The sequence below is a fragment of the Podarcis liolepis genome (assembly GCF_965112155.1).
Source record: "Podarcis liolepis genome assembly, chromosome: 17".
NCBI lineage: Eukaryota > Metazoa > Chordata > Lepidosauria > Squamata > Lacertidae > Podarcis > Podarcis liolepis.
Genome location: NC_139571.1, coordinates 43,114,197 through 43,139,728, shown reverse-complemented (window position 1 = coordinate 43,139,728; position 25,532 = coordinate 43,114,197). Strand labels below are relative to the sequence as shown.

Genomic DNA, 25,532 nt, shown 5'->3' with positions numbered 1-25,532 from the left:
TGATCCCCGTATGGGACAGCTGCATATTCCTGCATTTCAGGGGGTTGAATTAGATAACCCTCAGGGTCCCTTCCAACTCTACAATTCTATTTCTAGCTAAATACGCTCTCAATATTTCGCTTCCCCTGTTGTAGTTTACATGTACAGAGTATGTTCTTTTTTTTATTCTCACCTGAGAAAAGCTTCATTTTTTTAAATGGAAGCTTCCTTCACTTCTTTCACACTTGATGGTATCTTTCTTCCTGAGCTATTATGGTTTTAAAATAACATCAAAGCAATTTGACTCTCTGTTTTTAGCGTATTTCCTTAACCAGTGCCCTCATGCTTCAAATTTATCTTCTGATGGCAAATGTGATACTTTTTTTTGGCGATTTCACACACATACATATGTCAAATGCAAGAGCAAATCAGTCATCATTCCCAGTGAGTTCTGAAGTATGTGCACCAGGCTCTGGGCATAATTTGGATTAACTCCAGGGTTGCATCTCTTCTGGTGTGGTTTCGTGACCAGCTGCTTTTAATTTGGCATATCTAAACCATTTATCTCTGTCATGCTCTAACTGTCACTTATGTGGGGATAGGCAAGAGAAGCTTGAAAGACTCCAGTCTAAACATTTAAATAACATTACCCCCAAAGGAATATTGGGAGTTGTAGTTTGTTACACGTGATGGGCATCTTCAAAGTTTGAGCATCTTCAAAGTCCATGACACCTTTGCTAAAGGCTGTTCTCCAATTGGGGCGCTTGCAGGCCAGTTGTCAGTGTTTATGCAACATTTATTTTTAGATTTGCCTTGAGAGAGTCTTTAAATCTCTTCTTGACCACTTTGGCATTCTGCTTTCCATTTTTAAGTTCGGAATAGAGGAGTTGCTTTGGAAGATGATAGGCATCCGCACAACATGACCAGTCCAACGAAGTTGATGTTGAAGAATCATTGCTTTGACACTAGGGAGCTTTGCTTCTTCCAGTTTGCCTGTCTTCCCAAGTGATGCGTACCATTTTCCAGATACACCCTTGATGGAATCTTTCCCAATGCCTAGCCGTGGGCATCAGTAAGTTCTCCATAAGGGCTGGCATAATTCGGCGGGAAGCTGGAAAGAAAACAGGCCACACCGGGGGGGGGGGGCTTCACATGCGCCATTTCGAAAGCATCCTTTGTTGTTGTTTAATCATTTAGTCATGTCCGCCTCTTTGTGACCCCCTGGACCAGAGCACGCCAGGCCCTCCTGTCTTCCACTGCCTCCCTCATGCTGGTAGCTTCGAGAACACTGTCCCACCATCTCGTCCTCTGTCTTCCCCTTCTCCTTGTGCCCTCCATCTTTCCCAACATCAGGGTCTTTTCCAGGGAGTCGTCTCTTCTCATGAGGTGGCCAAAGTATTGGAGCCTCAGCTTCAGGATCTGTCCTTCCAGTGAGCACTCAGGGCTGATTTCCCTAAGAATGGAGAGGTTGGATCTTCTTGCAGTCCATGGGACTCTCCAGAGTCTCCTCCAGCACCATAATTCAAAAGCATCCATTCTTCGGCCATCAGCCTTCTTGATGGTCCAGCTCTCCCTTCCATACACACTACGAAAGCATCCTATTACCGCGCATATGTTTCCTGCTGCGCTTCTATCCGGCACACTTCGGCTTCTGGAGCAAGGCTCCTCCGCCCCGCCCTCCCAGCCGCTCATTGGCCTCTCGCGCAGTTCCTGTTCCCTCTCTCCCCGCCCCTCCCGCGCCTCCCGTCAATCTAACTTTCGCGTTCTGCCCAAAGCCCGTGCGGGCCTCCGTCCGCGCCATATAAGGCTGGAAGTGGGCTGGGCCTCAGCCTTTCCTCCCGGGCTCGACCTGCCCTTCCCACCTCTCGCGGCCGCCGATTGGTTGTGGGGCGGCCGAGCCGGCTCTCCATTGGCTGTCGTGGAAGCGGAGGGGCGGCACCTGAGGAGACGGGGCCGAGGAGTCGGCGTGAGGGGAGGCGGAGGAAGAGGCGGACGGCGAGCAGGATGGTCCCCGCGGTGGGGCCGCAGCCGCTCAGCCCGAAGCCCGGCGCTCCGGCGGTGAGTCCCTCAGGTCGCGGGCGGCGGCGGCGTGAGGGGGAGGCCGGCCCCGCTCCCCTCACGCACCCGGCCCGGCCCGGCCCGCGCCTTCCCCGCCTCACGGCCAAGTGACAGGTCGCCCGGCCGCCTCAGCTCGGGGCCGCCTCAAAACGGGTGTATTTGTGGGGGGGGGCTCCCTCGACCCCGCCCCCTCGGAGCTGCTGGGGGGCGTCAGGCAGGTGGGGGGCGCCCCCCGTCCCACCCCCGGCTCCCAGTAGGGGCTGCTGCAATACATGGTGGTCTCTTGGGGGAAGCAGCCAGGGCTTTTTTCTGGGGGACGCAGACCCCTCGACGTTTTGGGCCTCTCAGTTTGGCCCCATGGAGGGGCAGTACAGTGGTACCTCGGGTTACGTACTTAATTCGTTCCGGAGGTCCGTTCTTAACCTGAAACTGTTCTTAACCTGAAGCACCACTTTAGCTAATGGGGCCTCACCTCCGGAATGAATTAAGTACGTAACCAGAAGTACCACTGTATTTGATGCTGCAATACATGATGTTGTTTTTTGAATTATCCAGTGCTGTTTTTCTGGCAGGGGGACGCAGACCCCTCAACGTTTTGTGCCTCTAAGTTTGGCCTCATTGAGGGGCAGTATTTCAATATGAGGAGGAAAAGGAGAGGACAGTGGTACCTCGGGTTACAGACGCTTCAGGTTACAGACTCTAACTGCTAACCCAGAAATAGTACCTCGGCTTAAGAACTTTGCATCAGGATGAGAACAGAAATCGTGCTCCAGTGGCAGCAGGAGGCCCCATTAGCTAAAGTGGTGCTTCAGGTTAAAAACAGTTTCAGGTTAAGAACAGACCTCCGGAACGAATTAAGTACTTAATCCAAGGTACCACTGTATTCGGGTAGAAGGTGTTCGCTAACACAATCCAGAAGGAAGGCTGGCATGCATTAAGAAGCTCAATACAGTGGTACCTCGGGTAACAGACGCTTCAGGTTACAGACGCTTCAGGTTACAGATTCCGCTAACCCAGAAATAGTACCTCAGGTTAAGAACTTTGCTTCAGGATGAGAACAGAAATCGTGCTCCGGCGGCGCGGCGGCAGCAGGAGGCCCCATTAGCTAAAGTGGTACTTCAGGTTAAGAACAGTTTCAGGTCAAGAATGGACCTCCAGAATGAATGAAGTACTTAACCCAAGGTACCACTGTACTGTACCCCTAAACATTTTTTTTTAGAAAAAAAGCACTGGAATTATCATCTGGTGGGGTGAGAAGCGAGTACCTTCTTCTTTCACAGATTCACACATTATATTTCTACAAGAGTTCAGCTATGAGACAACCAACTACCGGGGTTATTGGGTTGTTGCTTTTATTTCGATGATCTATTTTGTGGTTTTATATTTGGCTTTTGTTCTGTGAACCCCCCTGAGACCTCCGGGTATAAGGCGGTATATAAATTCAATAATAATAATAATAATAATAATAATAATAATAATAATAATAATAATAGGTTTTGTGGAGGTGGGATGGCCTCCCTTCCCTGGGCTGCCCCAAATGTCCATTCCTCCCTGTTGCGGCTTTCCTCAGCTCCCAATATTGGGTTTTGGGATGGTGGGGCTCTGGAGCCCTCCCATCCCCAGGTTGCCCCAAATGTCCTGTGCTCCCAGTTGCGGCTTTCTTTGCCGGGCGGGGTGGGGGGGGTGTTGAGGGGACTAGGCTTCCGAGGCTGCCCCCAAAGTGCTGCAGGCTGTGCACTTCGTGTCTGGAGCAGGGAGGTCTGAACAGGGTGGCCCGCAGAAACCTCCATGTGCAGAGGCAATGTACCTCCTGGAGCAGATAAGATGCTGGGGATGCGCAAGGGAAGACTTGTAGCTCCGTGCCTTGTTTGTAAGTTTTGCAGGAAGGAGGCATCTTGGGGGCTGCAGTCAGAAACCGACCTCAGGACTAGGTGATCGGTTGCAGTGGGACTCTCCCTGTGTAGCTGTTATCCATACTAGATAGATAGATAGATAGATAGATAGATAGATAGATAGATAGATAGACAGAAAGATTGCAGTATGCTAAGCACTTTGCAGTGGACTGTATAATGCATTATAATCTGGATTTTGCTTGTAGGAAAGGGAGCAAGGAGTCTAGTTACCAAAATACCCATTTGATAACATGGCCATGTTGCGTGCCACAGAAAAAAAGCCTGGCAATAGTAGTGCATATTATTATTATTATTATTATTATTATTAAAATTATAACCTCAGTCTGGCATTGGCAATATGAAGAAAATAATAATGCTAAGTTTTCGTACAGGGCTTTTGTGAAGATTATTGAATTGAGATATGGAAACATTTTGGAAGTTATGAGATGCCAGATTAAGATGCCACATAAAAATCACATCCTCCTAATTTGTATGACTAGTGAGTTTCCTTGCTCACATGGCTGTCCTGAGACACTGTTCTGTTATTATTGTTGTTTTATAGTTAGGACATACACTTTCATTATTCAGGCTAAATGTATTAATGGTAAATTTATTCTCTTGTTTTGTGCCCATTTTTTAATTAACCCCTTCATGTTTTATTTACACACACACTCCTACTCCTCATAGGCAGACGTACTCTGTACAGCTTTTTGTGATAATGCAATTATATTTTGTGTTTAAATGCTTGGCAAAAAAATGTAAAAAACATGAAAAAGGGGGGAAGCATTGGGGGAAGTTTTGGTACTCTCACTCGCCATTGAATTCAGTGTGTTTTGACTATATACTATTTTGGCTTTAGGCATTGTCCATGGAACATAACCTCGGCATAAATTGGGAGTCGCCTGTACTTTTAAATTTTCTTCTATATACTTAACTTTACATTCTGACAATCATATTAAGAAACACAGACTACAGTCCTAACAATTCAGTCCCACTTGTGTCGGTTGAGTTCAGAGGGATTTGTTCCCTGGTGATTGTATAGGATTGCAGCCTTCTCTTCAAAAGTAAATCAGTAAATACTACTTTCAAGTCAACATGGTTAGGATTAAGATTGATTGGCAGCATGCCCAAGCATTGTTTTTCTGGTCCCGCTACAAATTTATAGCACCAACCCCCTCCCACACGCATCCCATAATCCCATCCAATACATGCAGTTGCATGAGGCATTAAATAAAAGTTTGTCTTTTAATTCTGAAATTATATCTTTTGCATTTCCAAAATTATACCATGGCCTACTGTAATTGAGGATTTTCAGCCATGCCCCCAAACACCTAGTCTGAATATGAGTCCTACAAATGGTTTTGCCTAGTTTAACTTTTTGGTTGGTCCTTATGAATATAGTATCCTGTCAGTGCTTTTGTTTTTTATTCTAATGGTCCAGCATGTGTACAAACATTTTATATATAGACCAGTTTTTGTGTTTTGTGTTCTTTTTCATTGCTAAATTAATTAACTCCTCAAAGTAATTTTCTCTTGCAAACTCATTCTTGTTAAGAGAAAGTAAGTACATTGGTTAACCATTCTTATTCTGTAAATCACTTGCAGTTTTTGATGACTGCTAGCTCACTGAAATTCATTTTCTACAAGAGTCACTTCCAATTGTTAAGAAAATCCACAAAGCATTGCATACATTACAGAAAATTCATTGCAGTTGGAGTGTTGTATGAACTGCATTTAATAAGAAGTGAGGATAGTTTATATTCTCCTCAAACGACATATCATAAGGAAAATACTCAAAAGATCTAGAGTGTACTTGTGAGAGCCTGTAAATTCCACCAGCAATGCTGAGTCTCACTGTCCCTGGAATCAATGTCTTTGTTTATTATGATACATTGTCCAGAGAGTTGCTTGTTCTGCTCTAACACTGCTTGCCATTGGCTTCTGCTAAACTCACAAGATCTCAGCAATAGGTACAAAGACAGAGGGAAATAAAGTTTCCTTATCCCCAAGCATGATTTATATGATGCTAACTTACTAGATGCTACTAGTAGGAAACTGTCTGTGGACAAACGCCGGCTCCCTTGGCCTGAAAGCAAGGTGAGCAACACAACCCCATAGTCGCCTTTGACTGGACTTAACCATCCAGGGGGCCTTTACCTTTTTACCTTACTAGTAGGATACTAGGGTGGGGGTCTGATCTGAAGTAACAGGTGCAAGTAAAAGAAAAAGAACCAGGTACCATATTGGCCTGAACATAAGCCGCACTTTCCCCTCAAATTCTGACCATGAAAAGTTAAAGTGCGGCTTACATTCATTACCTTACACCGCCAGCAAAGCGCTGCCTCTCCGCTGCTCACAAGCGGGGGAAAGGGGAAGGCCGCGGGCAAAGTGGTGTGGGGATCCCCCCCCCCCCCAGGAAGCAGCCCGGGTATTATTGTTTTTTCTTTTTCCCCATTTACATTTAAAGGTGCAGCTTATATTCGGGGGCGGCTTATATTCGGGCCAGTATGGTATCTCTCTTGATGTAAAAACCATGATCACCCTTCCAGGCCTTATACATGAATGGAGCTGGCACATGAACAACGAATGTAGCTGTCTGGCCATGTTTAGATTGGCCCTCTGAAATTATTATTAATAATGAATATACCACTTAATGCCCAGTTGGTTTCTAAGTAGTTTACAAAACAAAAAACAACACTTTAAAAATACATAATGGTATGCCATAATTGAAGTCCACTGGAAAACAATCCAATTGGGATGTTAAAATGCAAACTTCAGTGATGGTTATTAGTGGTACGCAAACCAGATCATTGTATCAGTATATTGTAATGTATCTTGGGAGGGCAGATATGCTGAAAGGTGGGGTAAAAAAATCTGTTTAACTACAGTAAACTAAGCAGAACTTGGTTTCTCTCCCCCTCCTATTACTCAAGTTTCATTTAAAAGAATGTATTTAATTATTCCAATTACTGTAACCTTTAAATGTAAGCAGAGGTCCTTAGAATTCCAATAAATTCTATCTGTCTCACTTAGGATTGTGAAGTATGGTTTGAGAAACATCAACACAGTAGAAGCTGGAGTGCTATTGCAGTCTTGTAAACAGCCACTCACCAGTGGTGAGTATAAATAATCTACCTAGTCACCTGTAGAGAAGCTTTGCATGGTTGCATCTTCTTTTAGGCTACAAATGAGGCCTAGCAGGCTAGTTAATGTCCTTTGTGGTTCAATTTATTAGGTTATGCTGATCTAAAAGAAGCCAGTGGAAGTTTAACTGTGAAGAAAAAAATACTTGAGAGTCAGGGTTTTCAGATGGAACAATAATGATTGGTGCTTCTAGACTCGTTACTTTTGGTTCTGTTCTTCTAGATCCTCATCTCTCAAACTATGCCAGAGATGACAGAGAAGGCTCCTCTTAAGAAACAACACCGGTAAGTGTCCTGTTCACAAATAGAATTACAATGCAATTCTTCGCCTATCTATTTGGAAGCAAGCTCTGTTGAGTTCAGTGAACCTTACTCACAAATAAGTGTGTGTAAGATCATCCTTGTCAGTCTCTCTTATTATGTGTCAGCTCCTTGTAAAAAGCCACTACAGATAATGACCTGGGCAGCCTTTGCATCAGATTAAGTGTAGGTCAGTCTAATGTAAAATAGTTTTCTAGGCAGGTGGTGGGAACAGGAGCATAACAACTTAAGCTTTTACAAGTGTTGATATTAGGTGAAGTCAAAGACTCTCCAAAGATGATGATGTTCAGGGTTACAGTGGTACCTCGGGTTACAGACGCTTCAGGTTACCGACTCCACTAACCCAGAAATAGTATCTCTGGTTAAGAACTTTGCTTCAGGGTGAGAGCAGAAATCGCGCGGCAGCAGGAGGCCCCATTAGCTAAAGTGGTGCTTCAGGTTAAGAACAGTTTCAGGTTAAGAACGGACCTCCGGAACGAATTAAGTACTTAACCCGAGGTACCATTGTACACACATCATTAAGCCCCACTGATTGGGGAGTAGTACTATGCCTTTGGCAGGCAATTGGCAAGCCAAAGTGGTAGGACCTTCTCTGTGGTGGCTCCCAGATTCTGAAACTTTTTCCTCATAGAGATTAGCATGGCCTGTATGCTGTGGATTTTAAAATGGGCTCTATAGACTCACCTTTTTCTTTCTGCTTTTTCCTAAAGGTTTTTTCTACAGAGTTATCTACAAAATATAGCTCTGTTTTATTAATCTTTGTAACTGTTTCAAATGACCTTTGTTAATGTGCTACTTTTGTTAGGTTGTCTTAGGTCATTATATTTATTGTTCTTTTTATGATAATGCAAACTGCCTTGGCTAGGCTGTGTCCCAAAATGTGGCATATATATAATTTAAAAAGGTAAAGGTAAAGGTACCCCTGCCCGTATGGGCCAGTCTTGTCCGACTCTAGGGTTGTGCGCCCATCTCACTTAAGAGGTCGGGGGCCAGTGCTGTCCGGAGACACTTCCGGGTCACGTGGCCAGCGTGACGAAGCTGCTCTGGCGAGCCGGCACCAGCACAGCACACGGAAACGCCATTTATATATAAATAATGCAAGCCAGATATATATATCTTGGGAATCCTTACAACAAATGTGGTTATTTCTCTTCTCCCTTTTGTGCATTTGCTGGCAGATTAAAGAAAATAGATTGATTAAAGAAAACTTCCTAGATAGCAAATCTTGTAATTTAGCCATTTACATGTTACCTTTTTTTTAACAGAAAGAAAAACCGTGAGACTCACAATGCAGGTAAGAGCTTCAGTGCAGTTGTTGTCAGAGTGGAGCGATCATTCCACCAAGCATGCAAATATATGCCATTGCAATCAAAAGAGAAGTCTTATTGTTTCTGGATATGCTATCAATGTACTGTTATACACCTTATGTGTTCTGTTTTTGCTAGTGGAGAGGCATCGAAAGAAGAAAATCAATGCTGGAATAAACCGAATTGGTGAACTAATTCCATGCTCCCCAGCGCTGAAACAAGTTAGTCTGCTCTTCATGGCGGCTGAATATTTATTTATTTAACAAAATTTATATACCGCTTGGCTGTAATAAAACCTCTTAGTATGAAATATTTAAATTATCGATGAAAACAGTTAAAACAATTTAAACATTTAAAGATGATTAGAATGATCAGTAAAGAGATGAAAAGACGTCAACATCTACATGTGTGGATAGGCTTGCTAAACAAAAATGATTTAAGCAGACACCAAAAGAGTACAGCGAAGGTGCTTGGGCGATGTCAATAGGCAGGGATTTCCAAACTGGGTGCTGCCACACAAAAATATCAATTTCTTACAAGTGTGTAATGAGTATTATGTGGCACCTGCAGTGCTAGTTCCAGTCAAGTGGGCATATGTAAACTAGTTTCAAACTGTTAATGTCTTTATATTATAATAATAATAATAATAATAATAATAATAATAATAATAATAATAATAATAATTTATTATTTGTACCCTGCCCATCTGGCTGGGTTTCCCCAGCCACTCTGGGCGGCTTCCATAGAAACCAAAAAAACACTAAAATATCATACATTAAAAACTTCCCTGAACAGGGCTGCCTTAAGATGTCTTCTGAATGTCAGGTAGTTGTTTATCGTTTTGACATCTGATGGGAGGGCGTTCCACAGGGCGGGCGCCACTACCGAGAAGGCCCTCTGCCTGGTTCCCTGTAGCCTCACTTCTCGCAATGAGGGAACCGCCAGAAGGCCCTCGGCGCTGGACCTCAGCGTCCGGGCAGAACGATGGGGGTGGAGATGCTCCTTCAGGTATATACTAATAGTAACACCTAAAGCTTTGCCCAGAAACAAATTGCCAACCATTGAACATAGGTGTTAGATACTGACAGGGTCTCACTTCTGTTCAGCAACTCTGCATTGCAGTAATCCAATACTGAAGTTGCTAGTGCCCGAACTGCTGTGGTATACAAATTTAATAATAATAAGAAGAAGACGACGTAGGCCTGTTTGTATTTCAGACTGAGTCTCTGAATGTTTTTCCTAATTATCCACATGTTCCCTTGCAGAGTAAGAACATGATCCTTGACCAGGCATATCAATATATAACAGAATTGAAAAGGCAAAACGATGAGCTCCTGCTGAATGGAGGAAACAATGAGCAAGGTGAATGGACTCGCTAGAATACACTCGCTAGAATACCTCTGTTTTTATTGTACATACGTTTCAAACCAAGCATTCTTTGCCCAACTGCTACTCCACCTTTCCTCTGGAACTGTTATCAAATGATAGATTCGCTATCCTGCAGATTGAATGCTGTTTGCTTAATATTTGTGTTTCGGATTGTAATCTTCCTTATCCTAATAAAAGTAGTCCCAATCTTTTATTAAAAAGCAGATTTGCTAATTTTATACCTTGCTAACAACATAATCTTGGTGTGCCGGTATGCTAATTCTCTTTCACAATACAAATTTTATATGAAGAAGTTGAACATGATTGAAAAAAGCAACAGTAAAGTTAATTCTAAAAAATGTTGCCACACTTGTAAATTAAGTTATAGAAGAACTGTAATTTGATAGTTTTTCTAAGTGAAGTTGCCTCTCAGTTATAACTGGAGCTGTTTTCTTCATCCAAACTAAACAGAAAGAATAGGGTGTTTCTGAATATTCTGCAATATGGTTGAAATCCAAGTCCCAGTAGTAGTTGTTTATTAGGATTTACATTAGATGATGCCTATTCATTCTATGATCCCCTAATTTTCATACGACCAATTATCCTTTTTGGAAAAATGCAGTGTGAACTGGAACAATAAAGAAATAATAGAATGAAAGCAATAGAAATGTTTCCTTGCTGAGAGTATTTATAAGGCTGTAGTTTTCTTCAGATGATGTTACCTGTTACCTATAAATACTGTAGCTAGAGATGCCTGGGATGTGTTGCATGCAACCTGTGTTCTCTCCTTTTAATTCTAAGTCTCTAAGGATGTAATCTGAGTTTGAGTACATATTACCAGCGCTTTTTTCTTCAGGGATGCATACCCCTAAACATTTTGTGAATCTTTGTACTTTTGTCCATTTATTTGTCTTTATTGTTCCCGATTTGAACCATAAAATGGTGGTTTTCTTGAGTCAAAATGAGAGTACCTCTAAACATTTTTAAAGGAAAAAAAGCTCTGCATATTACAGCAGAAACCTATGTTGAGATGATGAAATGGCTTTCTTTAATGCTATTTTCACTTGTTCCTAAAACAAATCAGCCGTAGTAGACTTTTGCAGAACCTTTGGTCATTCGGATTTATTAATTTTTTATTTCTCTGCAGCTGAAGAAATAAAAAAGCTCCGGAAGCAGTTGGATGAACTTCAGAAAGAAAATGGGCGCTACATTGCATTATTGAAAGCCAATGACATTTGCCTTTATGATGACCCCACTGTCCACTGGAAACGGAACCTCAAGCACGCAAAAGTTTCTGTTGTTATCCCCAATGATCAGGAGCAAAAGAAGAAAGGGAACCTGAAAAATACAAAAGTGTCTGTTGTTATCCCCAGCGACCAGCTGCAAAAGAACATCATTGTATATTCCAATGGCAGTCAGCTTGGTGGAAGCAACCAGGGGGCATCGGTCCAAGGAATAACCTTTAATATCAGTCATAATTTACAGAAACAGACTGCTAATGTTGTTCCTGTCCAGAGGACTTGCAACCTAGTCACTCCTGTGACCATTTCTAGTATCTATTCCACGGAAATCAAATCAGGGCTTCAGACTTCAGTTTCTCCACTGGTATCAGGCCCATCAAATCCAGCCAAGAAAATTATTGAGCACTCTACCTCTGAGAATGAGCAAGGCCTACCTACTAGTTCTAGTGCTGACAGCTCCCTGAATCCCTTGCAGCTAGTGAGGCTACAGCCTGAAATGCAGAGTTCTCCACAAGATGAAGATGACATCTCCAAATCTAAAAATAAACCAGAGACTTTCAAGTTAATTGAGAAAGCGGGTTTGCCTAGCAACAGCCTTCCTGTCAGTGCTAGTGTAGACAGATCTCTGGCTCAGCTGGCAGACATGCCCCCTAAAGAGGATCCAAGAAATGGACCCCTAGAAAGCTGTGTGGTTTCTGCAGCTGATACCACTTGTACTCCATCTGTAATGCTCTCCATTGATGGAAAGCTGTCTGCAGGAAACATCTTCAAAAGCAGCGTAGGACCAGCAGCATCTGCTGTAGAAATCCAGAAGGCTGTAACAGAAATTAACACTTTGCCTGCTGCTTCTATAGATAAGTGGCCTTTTCCCAGTTCTTCAGCTGCTGGCACTTCAAATTCCAAAACCATGGGTAGCCTGACGCGAATGACTTCTGCTGGAAACACCCAGACTACTTGGACTACTTTGCAACTAGCAGGGAATACTGTTCAGCCTCTCAACCGTACTCTGTCCAGCATAAATGCAGCCCTCTTAAATCAGCCAGTTAACAATGCTAGCATTGCAGCATCCACTCCTAACAGGATTTTGGCAACTGCTCCCAGTTTAAACAATCCTCTACCTGCTGGTGAACAAACAGCTGAGCAAATCATGGTTACTTTGCCATCTTACCCATCCTTACCTATGCAGCCGCTGGTCACTAAGACGCAGGTTCTTGCACAACCTGCAAACGGCCTCCTTCCATTGAATCCACCGATGCAGCTGATTCAGGTGCCGCAGCCAGTAGGTCCATCTGTCACTGCACCACCTGCTAAACAAAATGTAGTCATTTTACAGCCTTCAAATGCCAGTGCAGGTCCACCAGTGTTGAGAACTGAAGTCCCCAACCAAACTGTTAGCCAGCAGATTGTAATTATACAGACTGCTAACCCAAATCCTCTCTCCCTTTTCTCTGCTCCTCCTCCTCCTCCTCCTCCTATCAGAATGCCTATAAATGGAGCCGCTCCCTCAGCAAGTGCTAGTAACCCTATGCAAAATGCCTCTGGCCCTCATATGTTTGGTGGGAAGCATCTTGTCCATATTTTGCCAAGGCCATCTTCTGCACCATCTTCTGGCTCGACACAAACGTTTTCAGTTGCAATGGCGAACCAACATCTTCCGCAGACTATTTCTTTAAATGGGCAGCTGTTTGCATTGAAGCCTGTGAAGTCCTGTTCTGGAGGTTCGGATCAAACCCCTATGCAAGTTATTCAGCCTACCACCAGTGAAGATCCAAATACAAACGTTGCCCTCAATACATTTGGTGCTTTAGCTAGCCTCAATCAAAGCATATCGCAGATGGCTGGACAGAATTGTCTGCAGGTGTCTACCAGTCAGCCTACAAATCCATCAACGGTCAGCAGCCAAACCACACCAAGTACCCATGTTCTGCTGGCAGCTACAGCAGCATCCTCTTCTGCTGCTGAGAATGTAATGTTAACCAGTGTTTCGTGCTCAGTGGGTGCTTCTCCCCCCAAAACCTCGTTTGGTCTGGCTTCAAAATGGTCTAATAAAAGTACTAAAAAATGCTTGGTGGCCAGCAGCAATCTTGCATGTCGAGTGAATTCTTGCAAAGATTTGAAGAAACTAGATAGTGGGGATGTGGAGGCTACCCCTGAGCATTCAGGAAGTGACATCTTGCTTGAAAACATGCCTGATAACGTGGTGTTGCAAAGCTTAGCCATATCACAAGCAAATAGGGGAGCACCTCACGATGTTGCCCAAAATGATGCTTCCAATTCCCATCCCAAAGAGAGACTGAGAGCTGAACAAGACATGGAAAGTACTCTGGCCTCTGACCTGAATGCAGCTATAGTGCCGAGATCGTTGCCACTCGAATCGGCCTCCTCAGAACAGTTTGAAGTGGTTGCTCCCGTCTCCAGAGAGTCTGCATCTCTGCCTCCTCAAACTAATTCAGCAACAAATTCTAAGTTATCAGAATCATCCAAATGCATCCCCACCAGCCCTTTAACATCTTCTGACTCTCAGGTGACAGCTTCTCATATTTCTGGGACATCTGTGGCAAACAGTGGGGCGAGTGCAGAGGGTGTTCCCAGAACAGAGGTGTCTGAAATCTGCACAATGGAACAAAATTGTTCCATAGTCATGCAGGCCAGTGATTTGCTAGAAGAGCAAGGCCTGACCAAGATTTTCTCTGATTTCAGTAAAGTGGGAGAAGCTGTAGAAAAAAACTTCTCGGTCCAAGTTGAACACCCTAATTTTCGCACCCAAAACACTAAATCAATTATAGACTCGAATGACTTGGCAGAGAAGCAGGAGGGGCTCTTGCTGGTGAACACTGAAGAGGAAAACCTTGCACAGTCTCATTCCTGTACCTCTGAACAAGAAACAGTCACGGCTAACAGACAAGCAGACTCTCCCATGTCAACTAGCTCAGGCAGCAGTTGTGGATTCTCAGTTGCATCCATGTTGCCAGACACATGCAGGGAAAATGTTCCCAACAACATTTCAGTGAATACATGCAACAGCTGTACGTTTTCAGAGCAAACGGATATTGTAGCTTTGGCAGCAAAGGCAATTTTTGACCAAGAGGCCCATGCAAAAGCAGCCGTGTCGGGAGCTGCTGTTTCCAAGGATGGTGAAGTGGCATCTCTGAGAAGAGACCAGTCTCTTAAGTCTCACACCATTAAAGAGGCAGACCAGATAGAAACAGTGCCAGGAAATTTCAGCACCCAGAATGCAGTGAAAATAAACATTGATCGGTCAGTCGAGAAACAAAGCTGTTCTGTTGGAGTGGAAGTGTCCAGTGTAACCTTGCAAATTCCAGCCTCCCAGTCTTCAAGCACATCAAGCTTAAGTGTCAATAATCTCATCCATCAAAGCTGCATCATCCACCCTGTTGTGAGCTGCTCAGGTTTACCCCCAACTTCAGACCAATCAGCTGTTCCTGTGACTATGACTCCATCCATGCCCACTAATCCCTATATGACTCAGTCTCCAGGACATTCTCCAGTGCTAATGACAGATTATGCTTCAGAACAACTGTCTGCTGTTCGGACCGGCACCATGCAGGCTTCTCAGATGCATGAGCCACACTTGAAGCAGCAAAGCCAGGAAAGCCGCAAAGACTCTGTCAAACGTTCTGTTCCAGATGATCACCTGCTTTCCACGCCGAAGAGACAGAAACACTGCCAGACGGCACCTATGCAGCTTGAAGGGATGGCTTTGCTGAACCAAACAGCTGACGATATTTCAGATCAAAGTCGAATCCTTGTCAACCAGATCTCCTCCAACTCCTCCAATATGGCAGTATCCGGGAGCAGTCAAGGGCACACGGATAGTCTTAGCCGGCTGTTCCCAAGCAGCAATTTTGTGCCACCTGCTCTGAGGCAAGCTGAAATCCAGTGTAATTCTCAGCCTTCTGTCCCGGATCAGACAGGACAGCACCTGCAACCTATTCAACATGCTCCCACTCAAGGAATGACCCACCTTCATAGCAATCCATATATAAAGCAGCAGCAGCAACAACAACAGGCTGGACAGTTAAGAGAAAGACATCAGTTGTATCAACTCCAGCACCACATTTCTCATGCAGAAAGCCCTATCCATTCCCAAGCCCTCAGCGTCCACCAGCAAAGAGTGATGCATCAAGAGGCACAAATGCAGAAGAAAAGGTCTCTCATCCAAGCAGCCCAGCCCACCACACTTGCTTTGCAGCAGAAGCATCATGGAAACGACCAGTCGCGGTCAAAGAGCAGCCAACCCCACCCCCACCACCCACAGATGCAGCAAATGCAGCAGCACTATACCTCTTCTCAGCCTGAGAAGACATGCGAGAACCCCACTGCAAACAGAACTCACCACAACCATCCTCAGAGCCGTCTGAATCAGGACATTCTGCACCAGCAAGCACCAGATGTGGGCAACAGACAGACAGGCTCTGGAGTTTCTTCTGAACACGTGCCAGGACATGGCCAGATGCAAAGACTTATGACCTCCAGGGCTCTGGAGCAGCAAATGGTGTCCCAGCCTAGTATTGTCACCAGGTCATCCGACATGACCTGTGTCCCCCACAGACAAGAAAGAAACAGGGTTAGCAGCTACTCCGCAGAGGCACTTATTGGAAAGACACCCTCTAATTCAGAGCAGAGACTAGGAATATCCATTCAGAGCTTGAGGGCTTCAGATAATCTTGAAATGAGAAATTACCTTGATGTGTCTAGGAATAAAGGATTGGTAATCCATAACATGCAAGGACGCATGTCAGTAGACCACACGGTTGGAGCAGATGTTCAAAGACTTTCTGAGTGCCAGACATTCAAGGCAAATGGCGCCAACCAGCAGTTTGATGTGCAGTCCTCAAGGAACAGTGAAATAGGGACCTCAATGTCGTCCCTCAGAGGGATGCAGACACAGGCTTTTCGGATAGCTCAGAATGCTGGACCACCCCTAGACAGACAGAAGAGGTTGCCCTATCAGCCAGTTCAGGGCATTTCAGCAGGAAATGTTCTTCCTCCCCCAAGAGACAATGAAAATACATGCCACCAAAGTTTTATGCAGAGTTTACTTGTCCCTCATCTTGGAGAGCAAGTCGGTGGAGGCCAAAGACCAATTGCAGAGCACCAGAGAAATCCACAGTGTGCCACTTCTTCTATTGTTGAATATAATTGCCCCCCAGCAAGAGACAGTATTCACATTCGAAGAGAAGGCGATGGTCAGAACAGGGAAAGTTGCGATATGTCTCTTGGTGCTATTAATAATAGGAACAATACATTGAATATTCCCTTTTCAAGTTCCTCTGGAGATATTCAGGGTCGCAATACAAGCCCCAATATTTCTGTTCAGAAATCCAACCCCATGAGAATGACAGAGAGTCATGGAACCAAGGGTCACATGAATGCTCCAGTTTCTAGCAATGTGCATGGAGTCGTCCGACCTCCTCTCACCCACCCGCCCGTCTCTCGGAACGCCGAGCAAGTCCCACCATCAGTTCGTCAACCAAATTCTTCAGTTACTCAGCGATCAAGACATCCCCTCCAGGATAACAGTGGTTCTAAAATTCGCCAGCCTGAAAGAAATCGTTCTGGAAATCAAAGACACGGAAATGTCTTTGATCCTAGTCTTCCCCACCTTCCTTTGGCTGCCAGTGGTAGTATGATCCTTGGAAGGCAACAACCTGCTCTAGAAAAAAGAGGCAGCATTGTGCGATTCATGCCGGAAGGACCACAAATGACTAACGACAGTGCAGCTCCTGATCAGCACAGTCTGTCTCAAAATTTTGGGTTCCCTTTTATTCCAGAGGGTGGAATGAATCCCCCCATAAATGCCAACGCACCCTTCATCCCACCAGTGACTCAGTCTAGTACTACTCGAACACCAGCCCTGATTCCAGTAGATCCTCAGAATACGTTGCCATCTTTTTATCCGCCATATTCTCCTGCCCATCCCACCCTTTCCAATGACATTTCAATCCCATATTTTTCGAACCAGATGTTTCCTAATCCAAGCACAGAGAAGCCAAGCGGTGGAGGTTTAAACAATCGCTTTGGCTCCATCTTGTCTCCTCCCAGGCCAGTAGGCTTTGCCCAGCCAAGTTTCCCCCTTTTGACAGACATGCCCCCCATGCATATGGCCAATTCATCTCACTTGTCCAATTTTAATTTGACTTCTTTATTCCCAGAGATTGCTACAGCTCTTCCTCCAGATGGTTCTGCAATCTCGCCTCTGCTCTCTATAGCGAACACATCTGCTTCTGATTCTTCCAAGCAATCATCAAACCGGCCCGCTCACAACATAAGCCATATTCTAGGTCATGATTGCAGTTCGGCTGTATGAAATGTAGTGGCCAGGAGTTAGAATGGTGAATTGTTTTATGTGTGTAGTATGCATATTTGTGTATATACATGCATGTGTCCATGTATGCATTTGGGATTGCCATCCTTGAAAAGACCACTCGAAGCATCACTGTTTGTGGGGAGTATATATACAATAGCAGGTGCTTCTGTATTTCTACATACCCGTGTTGCTAAAGTAGCAGGTGCCTATCTCAATGCTTACTAGTAAGAGTAAGAATCCAACACCTTGATCTGTCTTAACAGAGTTCCAGATCATCACGCCCTGTGCCAAGATGAGCCTTGTGCAAAATTAAGTCCAGGGAAACTGAAGAGTTGCATTTATAGTTCTTGGAGAGTGCTTTTTCTTTTTTGCCCAGGAACTAGGTACGTGAGGGTCTCAAACACATCTCAAATTGGTACAAAGGTTTTGAGTCAATGCACACTAGATCACTTTTACTATTTGTGTTGAAGTTTATCATAGACATATTTCATAGGGCTGACTTCATGTGATAATTTCTGACGGGCATTTAAAGCTTAGTGCTATGCCTAGCTTCTGAGGAACTGTATTAACGTATCGTGTAATGGGAAATACTGCCTCTCTTCTGAAACATATAGTTTAATGCTCTCCTCCTGAGGCTTTTATTTTTAGCATTGTTTCTGCTAACAATCCATAGAATTTTTTAAAAAACCATTTATGTTCAGTTCAGTTCATACATGTTGATTTCTCCCCCGCAGCTTGTATGCTGTGAGTTTCTCAGGGTATCCTTTTTATGTCCTGCTTATCACTTTTTTGAGGAGGGGAATTATCTCCATTTTTACCATTGTAATGTTTTTCTTTCCTTTTCCCTCAGATAACTCCTGTAACCTGAGAGCATGTAATAGGAACATATTGTGTGACAAACATTGTTGGGTGAAACTGTAGGCAAATACAACATTAGTATTAAGTGCTTATTTAAATGTATTGGTTTGCACTTACAAAGCACCTTCTGTCCAGAAACTCTTTGCTGGGAACAGAAAGAGGAGTGTGTGAAGTTTTGAGCACTTAGCAAAATGGGATGGTCTTGATGAGGCAAAGTTACAGCGGAGAAGCACTTGTCAGTAACTTAACAGATGAAATGTGGCAAGTAACAGGTGAATGGCTCATTTTCTCTTGTAATTGTTACAAATGCTTTTTTCTTTTTTGCACCCTTTTGGATAGTTTAAAACATACAGCAATATTGTTTCAAAGAGTCTTCCTCAGCTGATGGTAGCCAGGCTGTGACCCTGGCAGTAAAAAAAAATGGCCTGGGCGATTCCTTGGTGATTGCTAACTTCTTTGTGGGACTTAAGGGGGGGGAAACTTAGGCAATTAGATAGCCAAGAAGAACCTTAGAGGTAGCATATAAAGGGATCTTAGAATGGGTATAGTATATAGTCATTGCTTAGTAAATGTGCTGAAGTTACAGCGTGGGTCTGTCTCGGAATAGCGATTCAACAATGTCCTCAGCAGCACCAGTTGCTTTTAGGGCCTCCTGTCTCAGAACAGGGATCCTCATGGGAATTTTTAATCTCCAGTGGGAAATCTGAAGTGGCTGGCCTGGTCAGAATCAGAACTGTGGGAATATCCACAAGCTCAGCTTTCTAATGAGTACCCCAGAAGGTTCACTTGGCCAAGTTAGCTTCCTAGTATTGCAGTGGCTGATTCACAAAGGGTAAGGTAAGACAGAACAGCTTCCATGGACCTGCGTGACACATGCCTGAAAACCGAGGGAATTTGAATCTTGGACTTTGACTTTCTGTGTACATCTAAAAGAAGGGTGTGCAAGCTTACCATTGATTTATAATAGCATATTTCTGCTTTGAAGGGTGTGCCTTCAGTTTGCCCTGGAGTTCAAGTGTCCTTATGTGCTTCAAAATGCTATCCTCTTGGCTCACCTTTTCAGGGTAGGACCCATGGCTTGTTGCTTTCTTCTAACTCCAGCTATAGTAGCTGCCACATAACATACATTTTTGTCCATCAGCAATGGCAAAACAAGCCGTTTCCTCTTAGAATCCAGTGTGTGAAGGTAAACTTAGAACCCTAGGGCATCCAGATTATTTTTAAAACTGTGAACCATAGTTGGCCATAGCTTGTGCATAGCATGTTGGGAAGCATCCAGCCTCATGGTGATTTCAGTTCATTGGCTTAGCAGGGTCATTCTCTGGGCCTCCAAGTGCTTGGGGAATTCATCACTGTGAAAGAATGTATGCTACCATAGTTGTAATCAAGAGCTCGATTCCATATATATTGTCTCAAGAAAAGGGTGGATACAGTAATTATTTTCAAAGGGCATACTAGCATGATAAGACATATGTATGTATGTGCAGACATCAAAAACACATGGATTCCTGGCATAATTTTTTCAAAAGCGATTGTCAAGTAACCAGTTATTTGGATTCTTCATTCCATACGTCATTCCAGCTACTTGGTTCAGTTTGGAGACTTCTCTGTGTTGTACGATTTAACTACTTAAGAGATGTCATAGAATTGTCTCTGAGTTTCTGATAATATCACCTGGATAATGTCTGAAATGAACATCTGACTATTTCTTTGAAGGCTTTATCTCTTGCTGCATAAAAGTCTTGTCATTTGCCATGATTAATAAGTAAAAGTGGTGTATTTGACATGCCTTACTCCACATAACTCATTTCCTAAGGATGTGGAGTTGTTCCTTAGTGTTCTGCTCCCCCCAAAAAGCTGCAAGACCCCTTAAAAACCCTTAACTATTCAGCCTGTTTAAGTTTGTTAGACATGCACTAATTGTGTTTGAGGGTTTTTTTTTGTAGTGCAGAAATCAGAAGAACTACCTTGGTTGTCGATAGAAAAGTTAAAAATTCAAATCAATTATTATTTGCTAAATTTATAACACACTCTACTGAAGGAGCCTAGGACAGCATTCACATCAAATTCCTGAAATTGCTACAAGTAATTTAATTCTGCAATGAAAGAGGACATAGCAGGTTAACTCTTTTCTGTTGTGGGCCCCATGCCAGGGGGTAGAAGGGGCACTTTGCTGTGCTACTTGTATACGCATGCCAAGTTTCTGTTTTGTCCCAGTGAAAATGGAGAGCTCTGTGTTGCATTGGTTAGTCAAGTATTTTTTTAAAGCACTTGAAAAGGTCTTGAAGCACTTGAAAAGGTCTGCAGTGTCTGATACAAACTTTATGGCCTGATACAGACTGATACAAACTTTATGGAACTATGAACTATGAACATTAACTTTTTAAAAATTATTCATAATTAGTACACACTGGTTTTTCAAAAAAAATATTCTGGTCTTGAAAATGGAAGGGAAAGAAAACTGCTACTTTATAGAAATTATGATGTTGTGCCTTGACACTGCGTTGGTATTGCCTCACTGTTCTATAACTTACATTGTTAAACCACCTTCCACCCCCCGTTTTTAGTTGGTTGTGCTATATAGTTAGTGGTACTCCTAGTATTGAGAAGAATCAGTTTTCTTATCATTTTGCATCAGAGGAATTGAGGTTAAACACTCAAATAATGAGGAGCTGAGGAAACTTAAAGAGTGACTTTCCAAGACAAACATGGCAAGTTAGAATCCTAGTTTTCCTGGGTTACCTTTATACGATTTCATATTTGTCATAGAGGTTCATTTCTATGCAAAAGGTTGTGCTTAGGTTGGGGATTCTGTAAACTGGTTAGATGTGGTTTAAGTGCAGAGAATGGGGAAGGGAGGAAAACAGGCCATTCAATATGAGAAAAGGTCTTCTGCATGTTATTTCTTCTGAGCCAGTATCTATTGTGACCCTCCCCTTCCCTCCCCATGGTTTTTATTTTAGTTCTGCCTCCGCCATCAAGTTAGCAAGACATCTGCAGAGCTGGGAGGGTGTATGTCTTAAATTCTGTAAATTGGTGTCTATTTCCCACTTTTCTGACGAAGGAAAAAATTAAGACTGCTAAACCGTTCAGTGTGTTCTGTGGTATAAGCTAATAGATCAACCACTTCTGTGGGCTTTACCTATATTGAATCTTCTTACAAGGACTTTCTGGTAGACACAACTGTGGTAGATAGCTGCTAATGTGAACCTTAGTGCTGTTAAGACATTTTTAAAATGTCTGACATTGTCTGCGGTGGCAGTTTTGCTGTCATAAGTGCTGGAGGAGCTTGAGCGATCGCAGGGAGTTCCGTTTAGCCGAAAATTGTCATGTCTCAGCAGAATCCTTGGAGTACAAACTGATCCAAAGTCCATAAATTCCATCACATCTTATCTCCTCCTTTCAGGCGGTCGTGTTCTTCACTAAAGAGCCAATATGCAGAGATCTCTCTTTTCTTTGCAGAATGTGCTGAACAAATTGGTCTGTTATGTACTAGCAAGCCATTTGACTCATATATCTCTTAGCTTTATTTTCTTAATACCGCTGTCCAGTTTAGTAACAGTGCTGTCCAATTTTGTAATCTTATCAAGATCTTTTGCATTATGCGTGACCTTCTAACCAGGGCTGCTTAAGGGAGTTTTAAAAAAGCAACACTTGGCAGTTTGTAGGTCCAATGGGATGCCAGACTGGACACATGAACCATTGTGCTGTTCTCACAATCACATGCAAGTGAGTTGCATGTAAATATAGAAGCTTTAACGGAGTGTGCATATCACATCTTGTATTGTTTCTGCTGGGTGCAAGCAGACAGCCCCTTTTAATGGGAGCAATTATGGAAAACTGGATACCATACAGATTATAGGTTGTGTGGCATCCAGCTTTGGTAGATTGCTTCATCTCCAAGCCAGAAGCGGACATCCCGATCCCCTTAGGATTCCCTTAAACAACTCAGAGTGAGCGACGCTTCCCTCTTCTCCTGAAAGTAACAAATGTATTCCCTTGATTTGCGCCACAGTTTTTCTGCAGTGCATCCCCTAAAATCCTACATACAGCCTCTAGATTCTTTCAAGCCCTAGTACAGAAATGTGTGGTGATGCTGATCAGGCACACAAATGATTGTAAATAAGATTTTGTTCCATTTATTTTGACATCTTTTTACAAATTCGTCGCATTCAGATGTAAATATTTACAACAGTGGTTTTGATGAAAGGTCTCAGATTTTTATTAAATGTAACAATTTATTGATTGTAAAAATTGTATAGATACGAACAAAATGGTATTTTATTTTAAAAATGTACAGTTTGTGTACTTTCATTTTTGCGTACTCTAGATACTTTCTAGTTCCACTTCCTGTCCCCCTTCCAGGAAAAAAAACCCAATGCCTGTGATCCTGTGCTTAAATCCTGGCTGCAAGTTGTAGCCAAAGTTTATAAACTGTAATTTTTTAAAGAAAAAATGTAAAGAATTTAAAGTCAAGAAATTCTTTTTGTGGTTTTTAACTAATTTTAACTTCTTTGATCTGCCTACTTCTGCATTGTAGATATATTTATCAATTTAAATGGGCTAGCAAGTTTCACTTAAGAACGCCTCTATGTTTACAAACTGGGTCCATATACTCTCATGTTCCTTTTTTATCTGTTAGCAACTTTGACTAGCTGATCCAAATTCTGCCTGTCACCCCAACTCTGGCTAAAAGTTTGGGGGGATGAGACCATGAAAGGCTCTAAACTTACAAATCAAAAGCACAAGGAAACTACTGTTTAAACATCTATTTAGGTAATGGAACACTGAAAAAATGCAATGTATAATACATAGAAAGTAACAACAGTGCTTCACTTACATTCTGTCAAAAGTTCTTAGCTGAAGGGCAGGCTGATATTTTAGCCATTGACAACGGAAGGCGTCCTGAGTCTCAGAGACAGAATTGTGCCCATAGCTACCAAGTTTATGTCCGAAGTGGAATTTGAAACGGAGCCTTTCCACCTCACACTGTCCATTGCTGGCCACAAGTTTTATGAAATACAAAGGTTGATAAGGATTTGAAAAGGGGTTCAAGAATACCGTCTCTCCAGACTCTTGAGTTCAACCTCCAGGCAGCAGACATGGAGGAGGTACAAGTTAGGGGTGCAGAAGAAGCTTTGGGTGGGTTTGGGTTTTTTAGTTGATATAAGAATGGAACTAATCTTGTTTTGAGTTCTCAGGTTTCTTTTAAACATTTGATGGCATTTGACACAACGACATTGTAAAGCACATCAGTGCAGCATTTCAGCACCTGGTACTTTGATACAAAAGTACTTTTGCCCAGGTAAGCAGACAGCACAGTCTGAGCTGGTTTAAGAATTAACAGCAGAATGGGCAGATATTTTGGTAGATTCGATCGATACACTTTTGGAATAATTACTGCCTTACCTAGTCATAGTGAGCCAACTTTTCATTCAAAAATTTAGCAGAGCTGGGGGCAAACAAGAAACGCAGTGCCCTGCTATGTATAATCTAAAATAAAGCAATTTAGGAAAAATGTAAGAGTTGCTTCCTAAAACCATTCCTCTTCCTCTTCTCAAGAGAAAGGCATACTTAAGAAAATAATCCATTTGGCATTCACAGCAAATGTTAATAATAATAATAATTGCAGCTTTCGGAAAAGAATTCATGAGCAGTCTGCTGCAGCCACAGCCAGAAGAGAGAGGGGACTCCTAGACCTTGAAGTATCGTAACACTGCAATACACAGAGCCTTTTACCCTCTTTGAGAACAGAACCGACACTGTCATTTCAGTTCAAGGGGCCTGAAAAATGGCTTTCTAAATAATAACATGATGGCAGGGAGAGGAGTGGCAGATTGTGGACGAGGAAGAGAACACCTGTAGCCCAGATTGGAAAGCTCCTTTCTGAGGCGTGTGCTTTTCCCTTCCAGCTGTGCTATTCAAATTAGCCAAGAAATGACTCTCTGAGGAAGAAGGGTACAGGGTGTGTGTAATTTTTAAATCGGAATTTAAAGAAAATGGTGGTGGGCTGTTATTGGCAGACCAGGGTGGGGTCAAAGCATTCCTGTACAGGAGCAGATAGGATGCTGCTCCATTGTAAACTAATAGTGATAAATTAAGCAGTTGGGTGTGAGTAGTAAAAAGGGTAACAGCTTACCATAAACATCGGAAGAATCAGACTAAGAACCGTAGCTTCAATGGCCAATACAGGCTTGGTTTTTCAATCTCTCAAGTCTCAACACTATTGCACTTATACCCGCTGTTTCCAGGCAGTGAGTGGAAGCGTAAGTTCCACCACTAAAATTCACATTGGGGAGTAAATTTTATTCTTCATCAGATGGCTGAAAAAGATCTGAACCCCCAGATAATTATTCTCATCTCTTTACTTTCTACCAACAATCTGGCATCCAAGCCTGAGCCTTCCAGTTGGAAAAAGATTCCTCTCCTCTGTTCAGGTCTTCCTTATTTGCCAGTTGAACACATTTCTTCCCAGTGCGTACTTGATGCGCTTTGTGTACACTGACAAGTTTGTTTTCCGTCAACTGTCCAGGGCTGGCAACACAATGGGTTTGAGCAAGCAACGCCAAAACTGCCTGGGGTTCAGAAAACGGGTATCTTGTCTCTCCGCACAGAATCCAAGTCGTCATCCAGAGTCAACAGGACCTGGAACAAAGCAGGGCAGAGATTGGAGTCTGGTCTTCCGGGGGGTTCTGCAGAACACACTCTCCCGTGTCAGGAAACCCAAAAGCAGGCAGGCAAAGGTCTACTCAGCCTCCTGCGGAAGCAGAGACAACACCCCTGATGCCCCAGAAAAAAGGAACCTTTCAGGTTCTCAATGGTGTTGCCCACTCCCACCAACCTTTGGGAAGAAATAACGGTGGGGAGAGAGCTTAGTGGATACAACATGCGACTCCTCATGTCAAGGTGATGGGTTCAAGCCCCGGCTTGGATGAAAGATTCCCGCACTGCAGGGGGTGGAAGTAAATGATCTTTGTCTTTCTCTTGTGTGGTTATTTTAAGCAGGAAATGAGTACAGTGGTACCTCAGGTTAA

General features: G+C 43.2%; 2 protein-coding genes across 5 annotated transcripts in view; one reads left to right on the top strand and one right to left on the bottom strand.

Moving 5' to 3' along the window:
* The first annotated feature begins 1,983 nt into the window (after positions 1 to 1,983).
* On the top strand, positions 1,984 to 22,978 carry USF3 (upstream transcription factor family member 3). The gene is made up of 7 exons (XM_083481618.1): positions 1,984 to 2,037; positions 6,963 to 7,045; positions 7,296 to 7,357; positions 8,659 to 8,687; positions 8,839 to 8,921; positions 9,966 to 10,062; positions 11,216 to 22,978. Exons 3-7 carry the CDS (start codon positions 7,314 to 7,316, stop codon positions 17,638 to 17,640), a joined length of 6,678 nt encoding a protein of 2,225 aa, XP_083337744.1. The 5' UTR covers positions 1,984 to 2,037; positions 6,963 to 7,045; positions 7,296 to 7,313; the 3' UTR covers positions 17,641 to 22,978.
* SIDT1 (SID1 transmembrane family member 1) overlaps positions 22,615 to 25,532 on the bottom strand; it is a 54,244-nt gene continuing 51,326 nt past the window's right edge. For all 4 annotated transcript variants that reach the window (XM_083481721.1, XM_083481722.1, XM_083481719.1 and 1 more), the window contains one exon: positions 22,615 to 25,143. In XM_083481721.1, the coding sequence (XP_083337847.1) occupies positions 25,081 to 25,143 (63 nt within the window). In that variant the 3' untranslated portion in view covers positions 22,615 to 25,080. The remainder of the gene's footprint in view (positions 25,144 to 25,532) is intronic.